Source organism: Streptopelia decaocto (genome assembly GCF_964273445.1).
Source record: "Streptopelia decaocto genome assembly, chromosome: 4".
Taxonomy (NCBI): Eukaryota; Metazoa; Chordata; class Aves; order Columbiformes; family Columbidae; genus Streptopelia; species Streptopelia decaocto.
The window spans coordinates 74,058,601-74,078,814 of NC_138658.1; the positions used below are offsets into that span (position 1 = coordinate 74,058,601).

Below are 20,214 nucleotides of genomic sequence, written 5' to 3' on the forward strand. Positions count from 1 at the left end.
ATGACTATCTTTTGTTATGCCTTTAAATATGTCCTCCTGAGACTCCTGACCCATGATTATTTCTCTTAGACATTACATCAGTTGCAAATAATACGTAATGAAGCCATAAATATTACAGGTAGTCAACAAAACCTCTTCTTCAAGTTTGCAGAAAATCACAATGGCTTCTATCTGAAATGTAAGTCTTCAACCTGCTTTCTGCACTATTGCTTCGGTGGGTGAGCTAATCATTCAGATTCCTGCTACTCTCCCCCTAAGCCACCATACACAAACAACCATCATTTCCACCAATTTTATGCTGAGTTTTCCCTTCGGATTATGGATATCGTTGGAGCAGAAGGATGGAAACATAGAAGTCCTCTCTTCTCTGTTTGCCAAAATATACCAAGAAGCACATATAACTGAGAATAATACAGTCTGCCCAAGATCCAATTGCCTCCTTGCTATAGGCACTCTGCTACAGTCCAACATCTATTTCCATGACTACACAATCCTGTTCATACTGTTCAGGTCTTCAGTAATTCCAGGAATCAGATCTAAGAGTATATCAGATGATACAATTTCCAGATAATATTGTCCAAAAGTGAAGTTTAACCGTAAAATTCCCTCTGGAGTCAATTCAAATGGTACCCTCTGTGATGGAAGAGAGTTCAAGAAAAGTCTTTATTCGATTTCAAAATACTAGCTTAGCACCAAATTTATCATTGACCTTTTTTCTTTAAATAATGTGCCTACAAAGGCCAGCAGAAGGTTTGTCATCTTTTCTGACTGTGCTTGAAAATTGGAAGGGAGCAAAAGAAACAGATTAAGGGCGACAGATTGTCTAATACTGAGAAGTACAGTTTTCCTGCTCTGGGAAAAGTTTCCAAAAGCATTTCATCCGTTTGTAAGAACTTTCCAGGAGACAGCCAGGAACAGTTTTTAACTTGTTCATCCTAGCTTTTTATAACTGATTTCATAAATTCGCTCTACTTTCTGCTACCTGAAAGTCTGAGAAGTGTTTACTGCCACCAAAGTGATGTTGTTGATGTTTAATTTCCTATTTTCCTACAACAGTTGATAAAAAGAGTGAACTGGTTTGCATCAGGAAGGTTATACTAACATAACACAAGTTACTTCTCTACAGCAGGAGTTTGTTGCATGGTTATACCTACATCCCTAGATGGGATTTGCCATCTTGCTGACCAACAGAAGTTCTTCCAGAGATGGACACAAAATTCCAGTAAGTCATGGACACATGATGGGTTTAGGGCCATAATCAATACGGCTACAGGGCAGATTTTTCCAAGTTTGAACCAACTCTCCTCTTCTATCATTTTGTAGTGTATTCATGGTCCCATTATCATCCAACCTCTCACAGGTTTGATGAATTTGAGTAAACATCAAGATCAACCAACCAACCAACCAACCAGCATGAGATGCAATGACATCAACAGTCCTCTTGGATTAGCTACATCCACGGAAGAACAGAATCATTTCCATAAAAAGGAGTCATAAAACACAAATAAGACCATTTAGCATTACAGTTTATTAAAAAATAATCCTTGCAGATAAACTCTTAACAGTAGAAGAGGGCAAAATAGATGTATTCAAGTGTATGGATAAGCTGTGGTCCTTTTTGCTCTTAAACTAATTGGAAATCAGTTACAGTTCATTCTCTGACACTTCCAGATATGCTGGGGAAGGTCTTGATATGAACCTTTCTGGAGTGTCTAGCTTAGCATTTCTGAAGGTAGAACTAATTGATTTCCAATTAAATATGACTAACTAACACTTTACAATTACTAATCATTACACTCGACACATGCTTCCTCCAAGACCTCCCAAGACATTTTTAGAGATGTAAATTAGCAAGAGTTAATTGAAAACCAAGGTTTCAATTTCCACTTTCTCTATAAACTAGGAGTTCCAACAATCCAGTAACTTGATGGTAACACACCAGTCTTTGCTTAACCTGGATGCTACACGATCTTCAGCAACGTGTTTATTAATCACAAAAGGAGAGTTTTCACTTGTCGTCATTTTTCCCTTATACCTGGACATCCACAACCAAAAACACCAGTGAGAGCTTTGACAGCACATCCAGAAATCCATAGGCAATTTCACAGCTACTTAAGAGAGTCAGTAACTCTTTAGCTTATTCAAGTAGTCCACAAGTAATGAACAGAGGAGAGAGACACTTCCAATTATATATTTTCCTAAAAATTGACATTTCTGCACTGCATTGACAGTTCTGAACACAGGTCTTTATAGAGCTATACATGATGACCTGCTATTGACTGTGGCTGATGACGAGAATGGAGTGACTGTAATGAGATGGAAAAATGTTTCTCACATTGTCAAAAACAATAAGGTGATTTACATAAGAATGTCTATTATTTAAAGGTAGTAAGAAATCCAATGTATCTGTTTTGCATTGCTAGAATTTAATGCTAGTTATCATTATTACCCTGACATCTTTAATCGCCAGGGGTATTTTGGTCAAAAACGTGATTAATATAGTGCATTTTTATATATACTGAAAGATGTATGCTCTATAGGTGATGGACTTCTTATCAGCAGAAACCCTAAATTCTATACAGAAGGGACATCCAGCCAAATGCCAGGGATGACCAAGATATAAATACCCGAGAAATAACAGATTTAATTTGCTTTAACTTGGAGTCATGATTTTTTTTTCTTCTTCCCTTTTCTGTTTTTAAATGTTTCCTTTATAGAAAAGGCCATGGTTCAGTGCACTTGAAAATTAAAGACTACCATGTAAGATCAAGGTTTGAGTCTGTCCATTCATGAAAGGAAATTAAAATCACCACCAGAAGTACCACTTTTTATTATGCTGATAGAAACCACTCAGAAAATACCAGAAGGAAGAAATATACTTAGCATTTAATATACTGATTTTTTTCTTTCCGTATTTTGTTGGTTAATTTATTAAAAGATGTATAAATGCATAGCTAGATATTAGTGGACAGATTCTGATGTTATTCACTCTGTTCCAACTCCATCTGTACTGTATTGCAAACTCAGGCAGGTTAAATATCCAGGCACAAACTGTAATGCCATGGAATGTGTGAAATTAGTAAGTATGAAATGATTCTGAAGCTAGTTAAATGGTATATGACATTAATCTGGATACAATATTAAAAATATGCAGGCTAAATACATTGAAAAATGTTTTCCTTCTTCAACCTGAACAATTTTGGCAATCACTGCAGGGTGATGCCAGTGAATTAGACTCCAAGAAACAGCTCCCCATCTAAACTTCCTAAAACTTTACTCAGGTTGTCTTCTGTAACCTACTTTATGTTGATTTAATCAATCCCCCTTAAACACATATAAACTTAGTTTGCACTTCTTAAAATGTTTTATAATAGCACATTTAATAAAGCTAATTTAAATCCGCTAATTTATAGAGATTTGCCAGAGGCTTTGAAACTTCAGAAAATGTGTAAACTTAACAGTTTGGCTGTGATAACAGCTCAGACAGTGGAAATTAAGCCCTTTGCATTACAATCATCTTCAAATTAGATTCCTAGTTTTATGGCAAAAAAGTACACTTCAAAAATACAGAAGAAAAACAAATTTACAGAAGATATTTCAGGCTACGCTGTTTATTCACCCAAGTTTGTCTTTTCAGATCCATGTGCCACAATTCTTGAATTCAATCACTGTTCTGCCTCAGCATCACAGCCCCAAACATACATTGAGGTCTCTCATTTTAAGACTACCTGGATTCTTTTTTACAAACAAATTTTGGACTAATAAGAGCAAAGTCTCTCATGCAATAGAACTCCGACAGAGCTGTAAGATAGTGTGCTTAGGGCCATTAATTCTGGGTCTCTAATTCCAGTTGTCAGTCTTGCAGCTGATGCTATATAGGTTTGCTACTGTCTGCTCTAATTTCTACCTCTGGAAACAAATGATAATAGATTATATGCCAGTGTAGGAATAGGCAGATTGGTTGGGATCCAGGCTGTATCCCAGGTGACTGGAAGAACGAGTGAAACAAAAATAAAAGTATTCAGCTCTTCACAGTGATGTATCAATGAGCTTCATCTCCTCTAGAGGAATTCTTCACTTCATACATAGCATTTAGATGGTAACCAAGTGATCATTATCGTCATCTGATGTGCAGAAAACGTCAGCTTTCCTTGAAGAAAGATAGAGTTGACATTTTGAGGGGTACTGTTGCAGATCTCTCCCCAAATTGTTATATGAGAGAAGGCATTAAGCCCTACCCCACGAAGACTCATAGGGTACTGTCTTTTAAGGGACACAGCCTTACTGCTTTCAACCTTTTTTTGGTATCTGTAAAGTTCAGGTCATCTTTCTATTTTTTTTTTCCTGCTACTTGCATCAAAATATTCAGAAATGTAACCTGGAATATATTCTTGAACAACATCTATTTAGTCTTTTCTCCTGCGTCAATGCTCTTTCCTTTGGTTCAGTCATTGCTTTAGCTCCTACTTTTGTGTACTGAGAAAAAGAATGAAGGTTCACTGCAACCAGTGGACTGTTGCATAAACAGCCTGCTTTGAATAAACCTGCATGATCCTGGGAGAGGAAAAACACGTTCTGCTTTCCTGCCCAAATGCTAAAACATAGAAGAGTTTCATACACTATTAAAACATCACATTTTTGCTTAGAGACCACTGAAATGCAAGGGCTATGAATAGCAGCAAACTGTAAATAAACTGAATTAGGAGCATAAAAGCACATTGATTCCCAGGTTCTGAAATCACGAAGTGGTTTATATTGGTAATTTATTTAAGACTTTTCTTTTTGGTAGATACATATGTAATGAATCTCCTTCATGCATTTTTATGCACGAGAGCTTCAGTTTTCCAGGACTCCTGTAAAACAACTTTTACTGCATCAGATTACTGCATTCCTTGATGTCTACCAGCACGCAGCCCCAGCACCCAGCCGCACGCAAACACAACCACCAGCTCTGCAACAGATACTTCAAAAAGAAGATCTTTTTCCAATTAATACAGTTGTGAAAGAGAAAGCAAACGGAACGGTCTTGCCCTGCCTCCCGCATTTCACAACCGAGGCTGCTTTAAAATTAGCACAATCTTCGGCGTTACTTGGATTTCCATGTGAAACTTCTTCACTGAGAATTCATGCAGAATTGCGAGCTGTCAGTTCTGATCGCGTTCACCAGCACACAGGCTTCAGACTCTGTCTCATAATAGGAAAAGATGGCCAGCGTTTTCCTGACAGAAGTATCGTATATTTTCCAGTCAGTAAATATTACAGAGAGATCTCGTTGTTTATGCATTTCCCATAGATAATGGGGATTGCAAATTACTAGGCAAGGATCTTTTTTGGTGCACAGAACACAAACTAGCACAATCTGCAGAACTTATTAACTAATTGGGTTTTAAACCCCTTCTTCGCATGCTGCTGACCTGGTCAGAGTAACCTATACATTGATCTTATTGCAAAAGCACGGTAATCTTTATGCTGCAAAAAATTATACTTTTGTGTGCCGTAGTGCACACTGCAAAGAAAAAAAGCCTTTAGGAAAGGCATGTGTTGAACACACACGAAATATGCAGGATGGAAAAAGACCAAATGTAATTAAAGCTTATATGAAACCAGACATTCCTATTTGCAGAGCTCTGGCTGCATTTCTATGAGAAAGAACGCACAGAATTTCAAATCATGCTCTATTTAGACAATGTCAGAATAAAACCACGTTCCCCCCCACTCCCCCACCCCAAGACTCCAAAAGGCAAATCTCCTCATCAGAATTAGCGAGAAAAAGCAATCCGGAGATATTGGTTTATATATTCCTTCGCAAACCAGGAAATCAAGTATCTCCCTCTCCCGGCTAATAGCTTATAAATTCAGACTTTAAACAAAAGCAAAAACCAAATAAAAAAATCCTAATTCTCAAGCTTCCTACTTAGCACTGCCTCGCTCTTGATGATTTGTGCGGCTGTGTGTGCGTGCCTGCTTGAGAAATGGCGAGATAGGCTTAAAGTATTTTCCATTTCATCAAAGAGCATATATTACTTTCCTGGATTCGCTCGAATGTTGGGTTTCTCTCTCTCTCTTTTTTTTTTTTTTCCCTTTTCTATGCCCAACCCCTTTTCAATCTGCCCATGTCTGAGATGCGGAGTGCAGGCGTACAACCATGAGCAGCTTACGACACTCAGTGAACACTAGGTGCCTCTGCATGCTCTAGCAACACACTGCTCAGCTGAAGGGAAGGGATTCTTGCTGTCTCTCTCTGCTCTAAGCATCACCTAACAAGCAAAGCGAACAAAGAATGGGAAATAAAGCTACCCTTAGCCGGTCAGTGACTGAACGGTAACCTCTCTACGGAGCAAAGGTTGTGCCGGTCAATGGTCGTTGCAAATGACGGACATTAAAGAGATTGCCAAATCCTGTGGAGGCGTTAGTAAAGAGTTTGGAGTTTTTTTCACGCCACAGTGTTAACCGCAGAGAAAAAGGACAGAGGGAGAAGGAGAAGATCAAGCTCATGTACATAGTTCTGAAACTTGCAGGTCCTAGGAGTCAGCTCAAAAGCTAAGCTGGACAAGCCTTTCGCTCTTTGAGCAGAAGCGAAGTGAGACATTGTGAGCTTGCCAGCCCTGCACAAAATTGAAAGGGACTGAATTTGTAGCACAGAGGGGTCTTTTTTAGCTCTGCATATAATTAGTCCAAACACAAAGGAAGCAACTGAATGGAGGTTGTCACTCTCTGGAAAAGGGTGGGTAAGACACTTTTTAATTAAATTCTTTCATGAAGAAAGATTTTTTTTTTTTTCCTTTGCTGCAGCATTTAACATGAACAAAATCACTATCATTTTACCTTTGAATGTCTGTGAACTTTAATGCTGCACAGCTCTGCATGCTGTAAAGTGAAATATTTGCCTCTGTGTTTGTTCTGTTTGCTGTTTTGCTTTGGTTTTCTGCCTTTTTTTTTTTTTTTTCATTTATTTTCTTTTTCCTTAAATAAAATATGATGTAGAATTTGAAAAGATTCAATGGACATTCTCAAGCATATTTGGAAATATTCTTGCTAATGGATTTCCTTCTTATTGGTCTCTGTTTAAACTGGCTGCTGAGGAAGCCCCCGGGGTTGATTTTGTGTACGCTGGGTATCTTTTCTAAAATGCTTCCAGCCGTGAATAGTGGGTGTCCACAGCTCTGTCGGTGTGAGGGCAGGCTTTTGTACTGTGAATCACTGAATCTCACAGAGATGCCTCGCAACCTGTCGGGCATGATGGGCTTGTCTCTGCGGTACAACAGCCTTTCAGAGCTGCATGATGGACAGTTCACAGGGTTAATGCAGCTCACGTGGCTCTATCTGGATCACAATCACATTTGCTCAGTGGAGGGGAATGCCTTTCAAAAATTGCGGCGAGTTAAAGAGCTCACCCTGAGTTCCAACAAAATCACCCAACTGCCCAACACCACTTTCCGACCCATGCCAAACTTGCGCAGTGTGGATTTATCATACAACAACCTACAGGCTTTGGAGCCCGACCTGTTCCACGGGCTGAGAAAACTGACAACTTTGCACATGCGGTCCAACGCCATCAAGTTCGTGCCAGTGAGAATTTTTCAGGACTGCCGCAGCCTGAAGTTTCTAGACATAGGATACAATCAGTTAAAGAGCCTGGCTCGAAACTCTTTTGCAGGCTTGTTCAAACTCACTGAGCTGCACCTCGAGCACAATGACTTGGTGAAGGTGAATTTAGCTCATTTTCCCAGGCTCATCTCCCTGCACTCCCTCTGGTTGCGAAGGAATAAAGTTACCATTGTAGTAAACACTTTGGACTGGATATGGCAACTTGAAAGAATGGACCTCTCCGGCAATGAAATCGAATACATCGAACCTCATGTTTTCGAGAGCGTACCTCACCTCAAATCCCTGCAGCTGGATTCCAACCGGTTGACCTACATCGACTCCCGGGTGCTCGACTCCTGGAAGTCCCTCACTAGCATCAGCCTTTCTGCAAACTCCTGGGATTGCAGCCGCAACGTTTGCGCCCTGGCCTCTTGGCTGAGCAACTTCAAGGGGCGCTACGACAGCAACCTGCTCTGTGCCACCCCTGACTACGCGCAGGGCGAGGATGTTTTGGATGCCGTGTACGCTTTTCACTTGTGCGAAGACGAGGCAGACCCCACGAGCGTTAACACCCTCTCCCCGGTAACCAACAACAGCGACCAAACGTTCAGCTACGGCTCTGCCACCGCCACGTACGACGTGCAGGACGGCGACGAGGACCAAACGACGTACGGCATCACCGTGACCATGCCCGGCGAGAACTCGGAGAACGCCGTTCAGATCCACAAAGTGGTGACGGGGACCATGGCACTGATTTTTTCCTTCCTTATTGTGGTTTTAGTGTTGTACGTCTCCTGGAAGTGCTTTCCAGCCAGCTTAAGGCAACTAAGACAGTGCTTTGTAACACAGCGCAGAAAGCAGAAGCAAAAACAGACCATGCATCAAATGGCTGCCATGTCAGCCCAGGAATATTACGTTGATTATAAACCCAACCACATTGAGGGAGCCCTGGTGATCATTAATGAGTACGGATCTTGTTCCTGTCACCAGCAGCCAGCGAGGGAATGCGAGGTGTGATTTTCCTTGGGGGATTTAAACAGTGTGCAACCAAATAACAGCGTGCAGGCAGACAGTGGCACCGGGAGGGGGGGTTTGCTGGGCTTTGCTGGTGTTTCTGACAAGCCCCTCTGCCAAAATTGCTAAGAGGGGCTGTCTAAAAGACTCGACATTTTAGCTTTATGGTGTCTTAAAAACCTTCAGGACAGTCAATCTTAAGATTTCATATGCTAATACTCCCTTTGAAGATCTGTCAATATTCAGGAATCTGAGAGTGTAAAAAGGTACCAATTATTGATCTTTTGTAAACTAAGAAAACTGTTTAAAATAAAAAAAAATAGCATTTACAGTTTTTACAGCCTGGTGTATGTTACATGAATTGTTCCCTGTATACAAAATGCAACAGTTTAACCTCTTTTTTCCTCTTCATACTGAGTGAAAGTCGAGAAGCAAAGAAGCCACGTAAAATAGAAAGCTTAAAATGAACCAGATGGCTTCACATTGTAATTAGTACACATTCCCTTACATCGTGTTGCTGGAGATATGAAGCATGACACTGGAATTATACTTCTGTTAATGTGCTGCCTGTAATGGGATGTCAGTCCAAGGAGCCAGTGCACCTCAGAAAGGCTGAAGTTTTGACCATGTCCCTGGGACAGGGGTTCTGAGTATTTTAAGTACAGCTCACTTGTTACTTGCTGTAAGATCCATAAAAAACTGCATCGTAAGCCCTGAAAGTATTTTATATCAAAACTGTTGTTGCAAAGTCTCACTAAAAAAAAACAAAAAAACCACAACAAATAATAAAACTCAAACAACCAAAACACTGCCAAAATGTGCTCAGCGTAATTTCCTTTAAAATAAAAAGACAAATATATATATATATATATATCTAAATTTAAGGGCTTTTACTAGTATTCCCCACTTTTATGCTTGAGATCTACTAAAAGCAAGGAAACCCTTGTGTTGTGAACTGTGGTGAATGGAGGAGAGCAAAAGCTGTTCTGTTCTCAGCGGTGAAACCAGAGTGTCTCTTAAGAGCAAAACCTCAGCTGTAACACTATCAGAGTAAGACAGAGAGTTACTCAGTCCTGGGTTACTGGGTCTATAGTAAACTGCTAGCAAAGCCCGTCTCGTGTCCCCCACTTCCACCACCAGCCTTCACTAACAAAACAACTCGCAAAATCTCTGCAGAGGCTGAAAGTACATGAACCCTCCTTAAGACTGATAAATGGATTTGATGGCTATAAGCAGTGATTTAATAATGTAGATTCACACAGCTGTTTTATTTGACTGCCCTTAAATAAAGGCTTCCTGTCCTTGTATTTTGGATTTTTCATTCCAGCATGTGAACAACCTACCGATTGATCTTTTCAACAACCCCTCTCGTACTAATGAAGATGAGGTAGCTTTGTAACAGCAGGCAGAGCATCTTGAAATTTTCTTCATACAGCATTACGCGCTAATAAAATGCTAACGATAATGAATTGGCTAACATTTCTATGTAATATTTCTCTATCCTTAGGTTACCATCAATAGAGGAAAATTTCAGGAATCTAACGTGTTTTAATACAGGTTTTTCCTCTGATTTTATAGCATCGAAGTGCCACCTTGCCACCTACTCTTTAAAAGCTTCAGCAGACTTACAATGCAGAGAATAGGCACCGAATAACCCATTTTTTTTCCCTGCACAGCAAATTTTATCTATAAATTTTGAATGTAAAGAATATCTTCTCTTTTTTTCTGACTAATACTATTTTTTAGGAGTCAGAACTTCCTCTATTTGCTATCTCTTACTTTGTTTAATATTAAACAGGGTGATAGCTTCTTAATTCACATTTTTTATTTAGTGAGACTATAATGTCATCTGTGAAAGCAATGAGATTTTGTATTGGGAGAAGACCTTTTTCATAGAAAATCTCATGAAATTCAACTGCATTTTTACTAAAGCCACTGAAAATTCACCCACATCTTTGAAACAAGCTACGGCTGTTAAAACTTGGCTTTTCTCTCTTTAAACTAATGTACATTTCTGTGCCTCAGACCCAGAAGGGCCTGATCCATCCCGAATTTCCCAAGAGATCTGAGGGGTTGAGTGTCCATGTATGAACCCACCAGTGAGGGCAGAGTGTCTCTTTGGGTGCCTGCTCCCATTTTAAGCAAAAATACATTATGCCATGCTAACTGAGGGCCAAAATACACATATTTTCCCCGTTAAACCCTTCTCTGAAATCAAAAAGGAATTTAACCGTGAAAAATTGGCTCTCTGATTTAGGATTATATTATATTTTCCTCAGGTCAACATGCAGCACTGCAACCAGAACTGATTACAGCTACTTGTCAGGAAGCTTCCAAAACCAACCAAGATTGTTAAAACATTGTCTGCATATGGTAAAAGAAAAAAAGTAATATATATATGTATTAGCATTATTTCTATAGTGACCTCCTGTTGCTATAAGGAATATAGTGCAGTCTTGGTTTTGCCCCCGTAAATCTGATGCAAGAGTGATACCGACAAACAATCATCCCATGGTTGTATTTCTATGTATTTTTAGCATATTTGTGGGTTGTATTTTAAACACGCTAGTGATTGCACCCCTCTGGAATTACTCCTGCTGTTTATTGGTGTTAGCAACCTCAAGCTACATTTGCAAAGACGTGAGCAATTCCGCCTCTGGAATTTATTCACCCCTGTGCTTCATGCGTCTTGCATTGACAGCTCAAGTAAACTGAACAGAACATTTCTCTTTAAAGGTGCAGTGACTTCCTAAGTGAACGCTGATTTTACTATTGCCTGTTGCCATTTCTCCCTAAGAGAAGTAATGACCACCGATGATTTGCCATCCTTAGCAGGATGATAGATGGATCCACCATGTAGAGCACAGCACTTATTAAACTTCAGGAAACCATATATTTTCCAATCTTCACGTAGAAATCTTTCCTAAGGTTCATATCTTCTAGAGACAACCTCCTCATGTTCTCCAGAGGATATCTGGAGATCTGGATACCCTCTGAATATCTCCTGGTAGAAACAGAGGTATTATCACTGCTCTTCCATGGCAGGAAGGTGCTCCACAGGGTAACCACATCTATTCTGAAAGTTTACGTGAAAAAGATATGGATTGTAAAGGAATAAAGGAGCAAGTATTTCATTTCAATCCGGCTACTGCAAACCCAGTTATTCATCCTGCTCCAGGCTGCTTGCATTGGTATATATGAGAGTTATTATATTTGTACTGCATTTATAGCTGCTGCAGGGACAGATTTTCCTTAACTCTTTCTTCAAATTTCATGCTCTCCAACTGTCCAGAGATCAGTCATTCCCTCTCTTTTGGTGGCCTTATGCTGGCTCCAAAATAAAATGAGAAGAAAAAGGAATGCTTTTAGGGTTAACTGTGACAGTTTTTTGTTCAGGAGATGCTTGGGGAATACTGAAGGAATGAAAATATTTTGCATATTCTCCTGTTAATGTTCCACTTAATAGGACTATCTCCCTTTTATACTTAGATAATTAGCATTTTTTTTCTTTTTATTTAAGTGTCTTTTAACATACAAGGCAGGATGAGAGGTAAAAGAACCTTTTTTGAAGATGGTTAACACTACCAGTGTCATAGATCTCTAATATGCAATCTCTTGCTGCTAACATCAATACACACTCACAGTGCACCCAGTGATGAAGGAACTGTTGCTGTGTATGCTTTGAATGTATATAAAGGATGATTTATTTTCCTTTCTGTCTTTTTTCTTTCCTTTCTGTACTACTTTAAAAAGTCATATGAAACCACAGAACCAATGCTAATGTACCACATTCTGTTTCTGGCCTGAATATGTAAAATGTAAAGAAATTCTGTGTTAAAGCTGCAAATTCCCTCCTTTACCATGCTGTTTGAGTACTGCAGGGGGTTAGACCGAGGGGATGATCTGTTCCTCTATGTGCACAGCAATAGGCAGATGGTTGATGATACCTAAGGATATTTTTTGTATGTTATAATATATTCTGTATGTTTTTACGGACCATTTTCTTTGGTTCTGATAAAAAGTCCCTCATTCACTTCCGAGATGGACAACATTTGTTCCTTGTATGTGTCTCATTCTGCATTAATAGCAGAATGCTATGAATACCCCTCCTCTTCCCCCCCGGCTTCTCCAATGGTATTCAGAATGGCAAATAGAAGGAGAATTTAATGAGGAAGCTTATTTCTAGTGCTATAATAATAATAACAACAGTAATAATAATAAAATAATTTAAGAGGAGACGAAAGATGAAAGAAAAGACTAGAGTAATGACAACTAAATCAGGTTGTTGCTGGCTCCCTTTGCCTTTTCCTTTTTAAAGCTGGTAAATCTAAAGGACTAGCACAGATGCAAAACCAAGACTGAAGGTGGGCGGAGAAAGCAGTTTTAAAAACCGTGCAAGCAGGGATGAAACAGCTTCTGCAAAGGAGGGTACAACAACTGAATAGCTTCATTGAGCAAGAAAAAAGAAAAGGAAAAACTGAGGGGACAGGACGAAAGGGAAGACGAGAACCAGTGAGAAGTCAAGGGGACCGCTGTGCACACATGGAACATGAGACTTTTTTCACCTCCCACGTTGAAACTGCGGCAAGCACAACATCAGAGATTGCAGGAGGATACCCAGCACCTCGCTCTCTCTTTCTGCCCATCTTTCCAAACTCTCAGTCACACGCGCTCTCGTTTAGAGGCGCAGACGGACACGTTTTCCCAAACACACGCACGCACGTTCCCCCGTCATTTCCTCTGCCACCTCCTGCTCCCGGGGAGCACAATGTCCCCTCATCCATCATTTTGTTCGCCGAACTCCAGCACCGTGTCTCATCCACTGATTATTTTGGCCGGACTTCTTTGCTGTCCTAGACACAGTTCACCACAGACTTCCTGTATAATCAGACTTTTCTACCCAAAATATCTATTCCCCCCTACACCCCATCCCTTTAGAAACCCCAATTTAGAGACAGGGGGTGATCCTGAGCTATAGCAAATTCTCATGCTAATTATATCCACACTCATACTCCCTCATATTCAGCTTTCATGTTCACAGTTATTATGACAAACAAACCTGAGCTATTTTTGCTGTGTTCAGTTTATCATTATGCACCAAGGTTATACTTTTCCTTGACCTGCTCAACCCAGTCTAATATTAACAAATTGAGCATTTATACGGGTTCCTTTCCAAGCATGAAGTTGATTAGGAATTTAGGAAATGCTGGTGATTTAAAGATTAACCTTTCATATAATTACTGACATAAAGCAGAGCTATTAAGGTATTAGAACTATTCAGAGTATATTCCACGTGAATAAATAAAAAAAAACACAACAAACCAAACATTTAGAGCCATGCAAGACTTTCCATATCAGCCTTTTTGTTTTAGAGCAGAAAACCTGGTTAAAGGAAAAGACTAAGCTCAGTCTACCTCTAAAGTTATGTAGAGGAAAGCAAGGCGACAAAAATATTACAGAAACCAAGCAACAATCTTCTGCTGGCAAGACACAGCCTGTAATTGGGTGGGTGGCTGTGAAGATCTGAGATGAATGCTGCAGAGCACTGTAATTTTATTGCAGTGTGTCTGCTTCAAAGCGAACATACTTGCAATGAAATCTGTATTTCCCCGAGAACAGGGCAATTGGTTTCGTTATAACGCTAACGTCACTTGTTGACATTCAGACACAATTATTCAGCCTTTAAACTGATTAGTGTTGTTTGCTGGTGTGGTAGTTTGGTGAGACAGTCAAATGTAACAGGCTGGACTGAAAGGAGGTTGGGGTCAAAGTAGCCAGATTTGCATTGCAAGAGTAAAAAAACAGTTTAAAATAAACATCAGCATTTCACCTTTCCCTCCACTTCTCCTCTTCCTAAAAATCCACATACGAACATCACTTATAGAAATTAGAGATAATCAGCAGTGGCTTAAAGGATAAGGTTATGTGTGCCTGTGCTTGGCAAACAGCACATACTATTCTGCTACAGCACTTTTTATTTTAAACCATTTCGCTGCTCTCATGTTCTTCACGTCCCCACCAGACACAGTAACCACCGCTAGAAAGATGCCTTTCCACACGGGCGCTATGGGAACATGACCCATTCCCTTCCATTTTGAGCTAACAAACATTAAATCCAAGATTTCTGAGGTAGTAGGTAAGTATAAAAATCTCCTTCATCACTGAATTAGTGTTTTCAGCACAGCAGATTCTCTGGCTGACATGGTTTAGACACTAAGCTCTGTCATTCTTTTATTGCCAACTTTGTCCTGGCTTTTTTCACAATGTACCTTTCTTCTAATAGCAAACCAGAGTGCGACACCGGAGAGGGGACTAAAAATCATATTTTCAGTAAAATCTGAGATTAAAAAAAGTATGCACGGACATATCCAATTGATTTAAGGGTTTATCCAATGAAGGCGATGCAGCTTATATATCCCAAATCTCCCTGACGCAGCACACCTCTGTACTCTAGTGGTTACAACACAGAATGAACAAATATCCTCCTTAGAGCTGGGTGACTCCAACTTTAAAATGCCTTAAAACATTTCCCCTCTAGTTTTTATATCTTCTTACCCGCTTTCCCATTTTTCATTCTCAGAGGCTCCCAGGCAGAGTGAATCGAAAAGGGGGTGGGGAGGGAAACCCTGAAAATCCCAAACTAAGCTGCAAGAACAGTCCACAGCTATTGAGTTGCAGAGGTTTTGATTCTTTTAACAACTGCCAGCGCTTTGAAACGCATCTGCTGTCAAACATCATTGCAAGACGAGAGGTAAAGTCAACTAGCAGGAGTAAACCTTCATCTGTCTCTAGTTCGGTGCCTCTCCTGACAATCTGCCTTGCTTAGAGAGCCTAGTAAATATGAAAGAATGTTAATAATAATAATGAGATAAACTACCAAGGGATTTATTTTTCCTCCCTCTATTTTTTAAACTTGGCTCTGTACTAAAGTTTATCTTGACAGAAAATTTACGTCCCGGATCCAGTTTATTTCCCCAAGCAATTTTTCAACGGCAAACAGAAATTTGTGGCTGCTGCTAAAAGGTTTGCAATCCCCATGCTGAAGAGGCCACCGCATGTCAAATGTTTGCCTTAATTTCATGTAAATGTCACTCCATATTGGATGTTCTGTATTTCTTTGCAGCTGCCTCCATCTTCGCAAACCTTCCCCTTGCACCGTAACTACCTTTACAAACAGCCCAGAACCCAACGCTACTGTCAGATTCAATTCCCAAACAACAACTGGATGTAATGAATTTATCATGTAATTGCTGGAGTCTAATAAATCGAATGCGAATCCTACAGACAAAGAAATCCTGGAGACAAGAAAGGAGTAGAAGAAATGCAGCTGACATATTCTCTGTGGGGAAAACACCCCCCAAAACACAACCAGCTTTGCGTTGTAGAAGGTGGAGGGCACTGAGCATCACCTGCAAACAGGTGAATTACACGGGACAGAGAAAATCACTGCCAAAACATAAAGGGGAAATTGGGAAGGGGGATGGCACCCATAGCAGATTAATCAGAATGAGAATTAGGTGGAAGCCAACATAGGAGAAACTCATCAGGGGACAACAAAGCACTGAGGTGGTATTTGATGAGCAAATGAGTCACTGGAAAGGTGTATTTGCAGTAGGGGAAACAGCAAGACATGTATTTCCTTGGAGCTGAACCCTGAGCTTATTCCTCTGTCCATCTTTGCTCTGTTGCAATGGGCTTTTTTGTATACTTTTTCAAAATCTTAACTATTTATTGCTGTTACGCACAGAACTGGACCCTTGCAGATTGTGCTCTTTATGTCATATATGCTAAACCAGTAATTGTTTTGTTGTTGTTATTTTTTTTTAACTGGGTGGCACTTCCATGCTGAAGGAAGCCCTATTGTATTGGCTTTGTGAATGTATTGCTCTGATTCCAGCAACCATTCAGGATTAAACAAGGTTATTCTAGTGGGTGGAAAGAAGATCTTATCACAAAGTTCCCCAAAGTAGTTTTATGAATTTATACTGTGTATCTTTTATAAAAAAGGGAGTTGAAAACTTTTTATATCCTTTTTTCCCTGGTTATGTTTTCACATTCTGTACCATAATCTGGCCCCAATCTGTCACTTTTCATTAGCAAAGGAGTCAAGCTATGGTTGTTAATGATAAGTCTTAATGAGGATTTGATGACTAAGTCCTGCAAAATCAAACTTGAAACAAACACTAAAATCTTTCTCAAATCTATTGTTTCTAAGTAATAGAGATGTTGGGAAATAAAAATGAGAGTGTTTAAAGCAAATAAGGCATTTAAAACAACAAATCAGTAGGTCCAAATAGAAATTAAAAAATAAATAGTGTAAAATGAAGTGGGGGAGCTGGTAAAAATGAAGATAGATTTCTTGTAAAAGTAGCTATTGCACCAAAACATAAATACGCTGCAGTTCCACTAATTGAGAGCTGATTAGAGATGATCATAATGGACTGGTAAGTCTTATCTCAATAGCTGTTAAGTTCATTTTAAGATTTATGAAAGTCTGTAATACCATACAACAGGGATAAATTAACTGATAGTCTGTGGGGTAACATCATGTTTCCATAATAACCTGCGGTCCTGAAATACCATGATAATATTTTAAAAAGTGTTATATAAAAAAAGGCAATTTTGGATTTGGACTTTTAAATAGTTTTTGACAAAATGCCTTTAAAAAATATTGTTTCCCAAAAGATAAGTCTATGGTCATGGAAAATTAGCTGAACACCCAAAAATACCATGGTCTTCTGCTCAATACAGAAAAATGCTAAAGTGTGGTCCCAAGGCCAGGGATGCTGAATCATCCAAGCCACAATCAGGAAATAAATGGCATTTTTCAAGTGACAGATTATTGCTATCACAAAAAAGTAATGAAAATCACGAGGGTGTGCAAAGCGACTTCCAAAGGCTGAAGATTATATAAGCTTTGATGGATGAAATTCTGAATTGTCATATACAAAGCAAAAGACGAGATGTAAGGCAAACTGTTTATCCATGCCTTGGAGAGGTAACTTATACGTAACATTGGACAACTGTTTTTCTGGATATTGTATTGAAAATCCCTGCTCAGCATGCAAAGAAAAAAGGAGAAAAAAAAGTGAAATAACATCTCAAATGTATATATAAGAGAACAGCTCTCAAGAAATTAAATAGCTTGATATAAATCACTGCTACGCTTTCAGAGACAAAACAGTCCCCAGTTCTGTTAAGGATAAGGTGGGAAAGGATAAAACCGCTGGATAAAGCTAAGCTACCAATGAGTAAATAATAAATGATTTGGAAAAGTTTGTACGTAAAGAAACAGGCAAAGAATCCAGACCTACAATTACAGCACAAGAGCAAATCGTGGATCCATTCCCCCTCTAGCGGCCAGTCCACATAGGGCCATTGCAACAATAGAATCACAAACAGGAAAAGAAATGCACTGGCAATTGATTTTAAAACAAGCACACACTCTTTTTTTTTATTCCCCTCACAACTTTATGCTGCTCCATTTTATATTATTATTATTTGCTATTCCTCACTAAGCTTCCTGCTGCATTCCTGTGTTGTTTCTTGTCATTACTTAGTGCAGAAGGTGTTTTACAGCAGAGATAAATTGTTTTGTGTGCTATGCTTGTATCTACATGCAAGAAGAGGATACGGAGTGTAACAGGGGCCCATCCAACCTCGAACGTCAGAAATAATCACAAATTAAAAAAGCAAACTTTGGAACTCACTGTACAAGACATCAGTGATGCAAAAAATAGGCACTAAAAAAGGCGCAGTTGTACAGAATTGGGAACACTGAATTACTTTTGTAAATCAAATTTTAGAGTAAAAATGGTGCTTTTTGGGACACCATGGCACACCATGGGGTGGAAACCATCCTTTTAATTTCCTACTCATGGACCAGTTACTGAATTCCAGTGTTCCCAACCTGCACTGCCTCAGTCACCTGAGGAAACTGAGACCAGATGAACCCTTTGCATCCCCATGTTTCCTTGGTCAGTTACTTCTTCTATCAGCTGTAGGACAATGCTAAAATTGGAAGAAACCCCATTTTTACCAACTTCTCTGCATAACTTAACAGACCATTTTGTGTTCCTGTCTTTTCACAATCCTACCCTAGAATGTCTTGGGGTCCAAAGGAGCTGGGATGCTGCTGAGGACTGAAAAGGAGTGGTACTCTATTTTTGGTTGAAATAACACAAAACACTTTGTTAGGACTACATGTTCTGGTTAAGTTCCTGTTATCTACCAAAAAAACCCCAATATATATATATATATATATATATTTATATAGGTATAGGGAAGATGAGAAGCAGCAAGCAATTACGTTTTTCTCTTACAAAATCTTTCCATCACTTCAGTTTATCAGCCTCTTCTTCAAATACCATCCTTACTAGTGTATTTTTATAGATATAGGATAATTTACATATCATATAGACAAATTAAGGAACCCTACAAGTGATCTGCTAAGAAATTGCCCAAGAATGTGCTTCTAATTAAGGCTTGTAACACACTATGCACTCTTGTGTGCATTTGAATAATTAAAGCATGGTTAAATAGTGTGGTACTGCCCTTCTATAGATTATTCTGAAATTACCTGTTAACCATCTAAGAACGTGCCTTGCTGCTGGCTTTTGGTGAGGACTGCTCTCTAGTTTAGATGGAGTTAAGACCTATTATTTTAATGTTAATTTTAATATATTGTTGTGAATTTGTTCAACTGAAACTAAAGAATAACACAACAAGGCACAGTTCGACTTCTTATGTCGAAACTTTCAAAATGAACCCGTTTCCACGGTGTCTTAATAATTTTACCCAATTAAAACTATTTTGAAAAAAGGCTATTCAAATGATTTCTATATAACAATGTAAGCAGTTTGCTCTTCCAGCGTAAAATTAATTCATTACTATCCACAGTCAGAGCCACTTTGAGAGTTTATCTCTTACTGATGCGATTTCAGACAACTCTTGTACTTGTAATACCTGCTGTCAAGAGAGATTCAAGAGAGATTCCTGTATCCAAACCAGCGTGGTCAGCAGGACAAGGGCAGTGATCCTTCCCCTGTGCTCTGCATTGGGGAGGCCACACCTGGAGTATTGTGTTCAGTTCTGGGACCCTCAGCTCAGGAAAGAGATTGAAGTGCTGGAGCGGGTCCAGAGAAGAGCAACAAGACTGGGGAAGGGACTTGAACACAAGCCCTATGGGGAGAGGCTGAGGGAGCTGGGCTTGTTTAGTCTGGAGAAGAGGAGGCTCAGAGCTGAGCTCAGCACTCTCTAGAACTACCTGAAGGGCAGTTCTAGCCAGGTGGGGATTGGGCTCTTCTCCCAGGCATCAGCAATAGGACAAGGGGCCATGGGCTTCAACTCTGCCAGGGGAAATTTAGGCTGGATATTAGAAAGAAATTCTTTACAGAGAGAGTGGTCAGGCATTGGAATGGCTGCCCAGGGAGGTGCTGGACTCACCGGCCCTGGAGGTTTTTAAACTGAGATTGGCCATGGCACTTAGTGCCATGATCTAGTCAATGGACTGGAGTTGGACCAAGGGTTGGACTTGATGATCTCTGAGGTCTTTTCCAACCCACTCGATTCTGTGATTCTGTAATAAGAATATAAGGAACTGTACAGACAATG

General features: G+C 39.6%; 2 protein-coding genes across 2 annotated transcripts in view; one reads left to right on the forward strand and one right to left on the reverse strand.

The window, feature by feature from the left end:
• Positions 1-20,214, reverse strand: part of CTNNA2 (catenin alpha 2) — a 490,369-nt gene that overhangs the window by 153,003 nt on the left and 317,152 nt on the right. The window lies entirely within an intron of this gene.
• Positions 7,039-8,604, forward strand: LRRTM1 (leucine rich repeat transmembrane neuronal 1; the record flags this gene model as incomplete). The annotated part of the gene is made up of 1 exon (XM_082051002.1): positions 7,039-8,604. The coding sequence occupies one exon, from the start codon at positions 7,039-7,041 to the stop codon at positions 8,602-8,604; it is 1,566 nt and encodes a 521-aa protein (XP_081907128.1).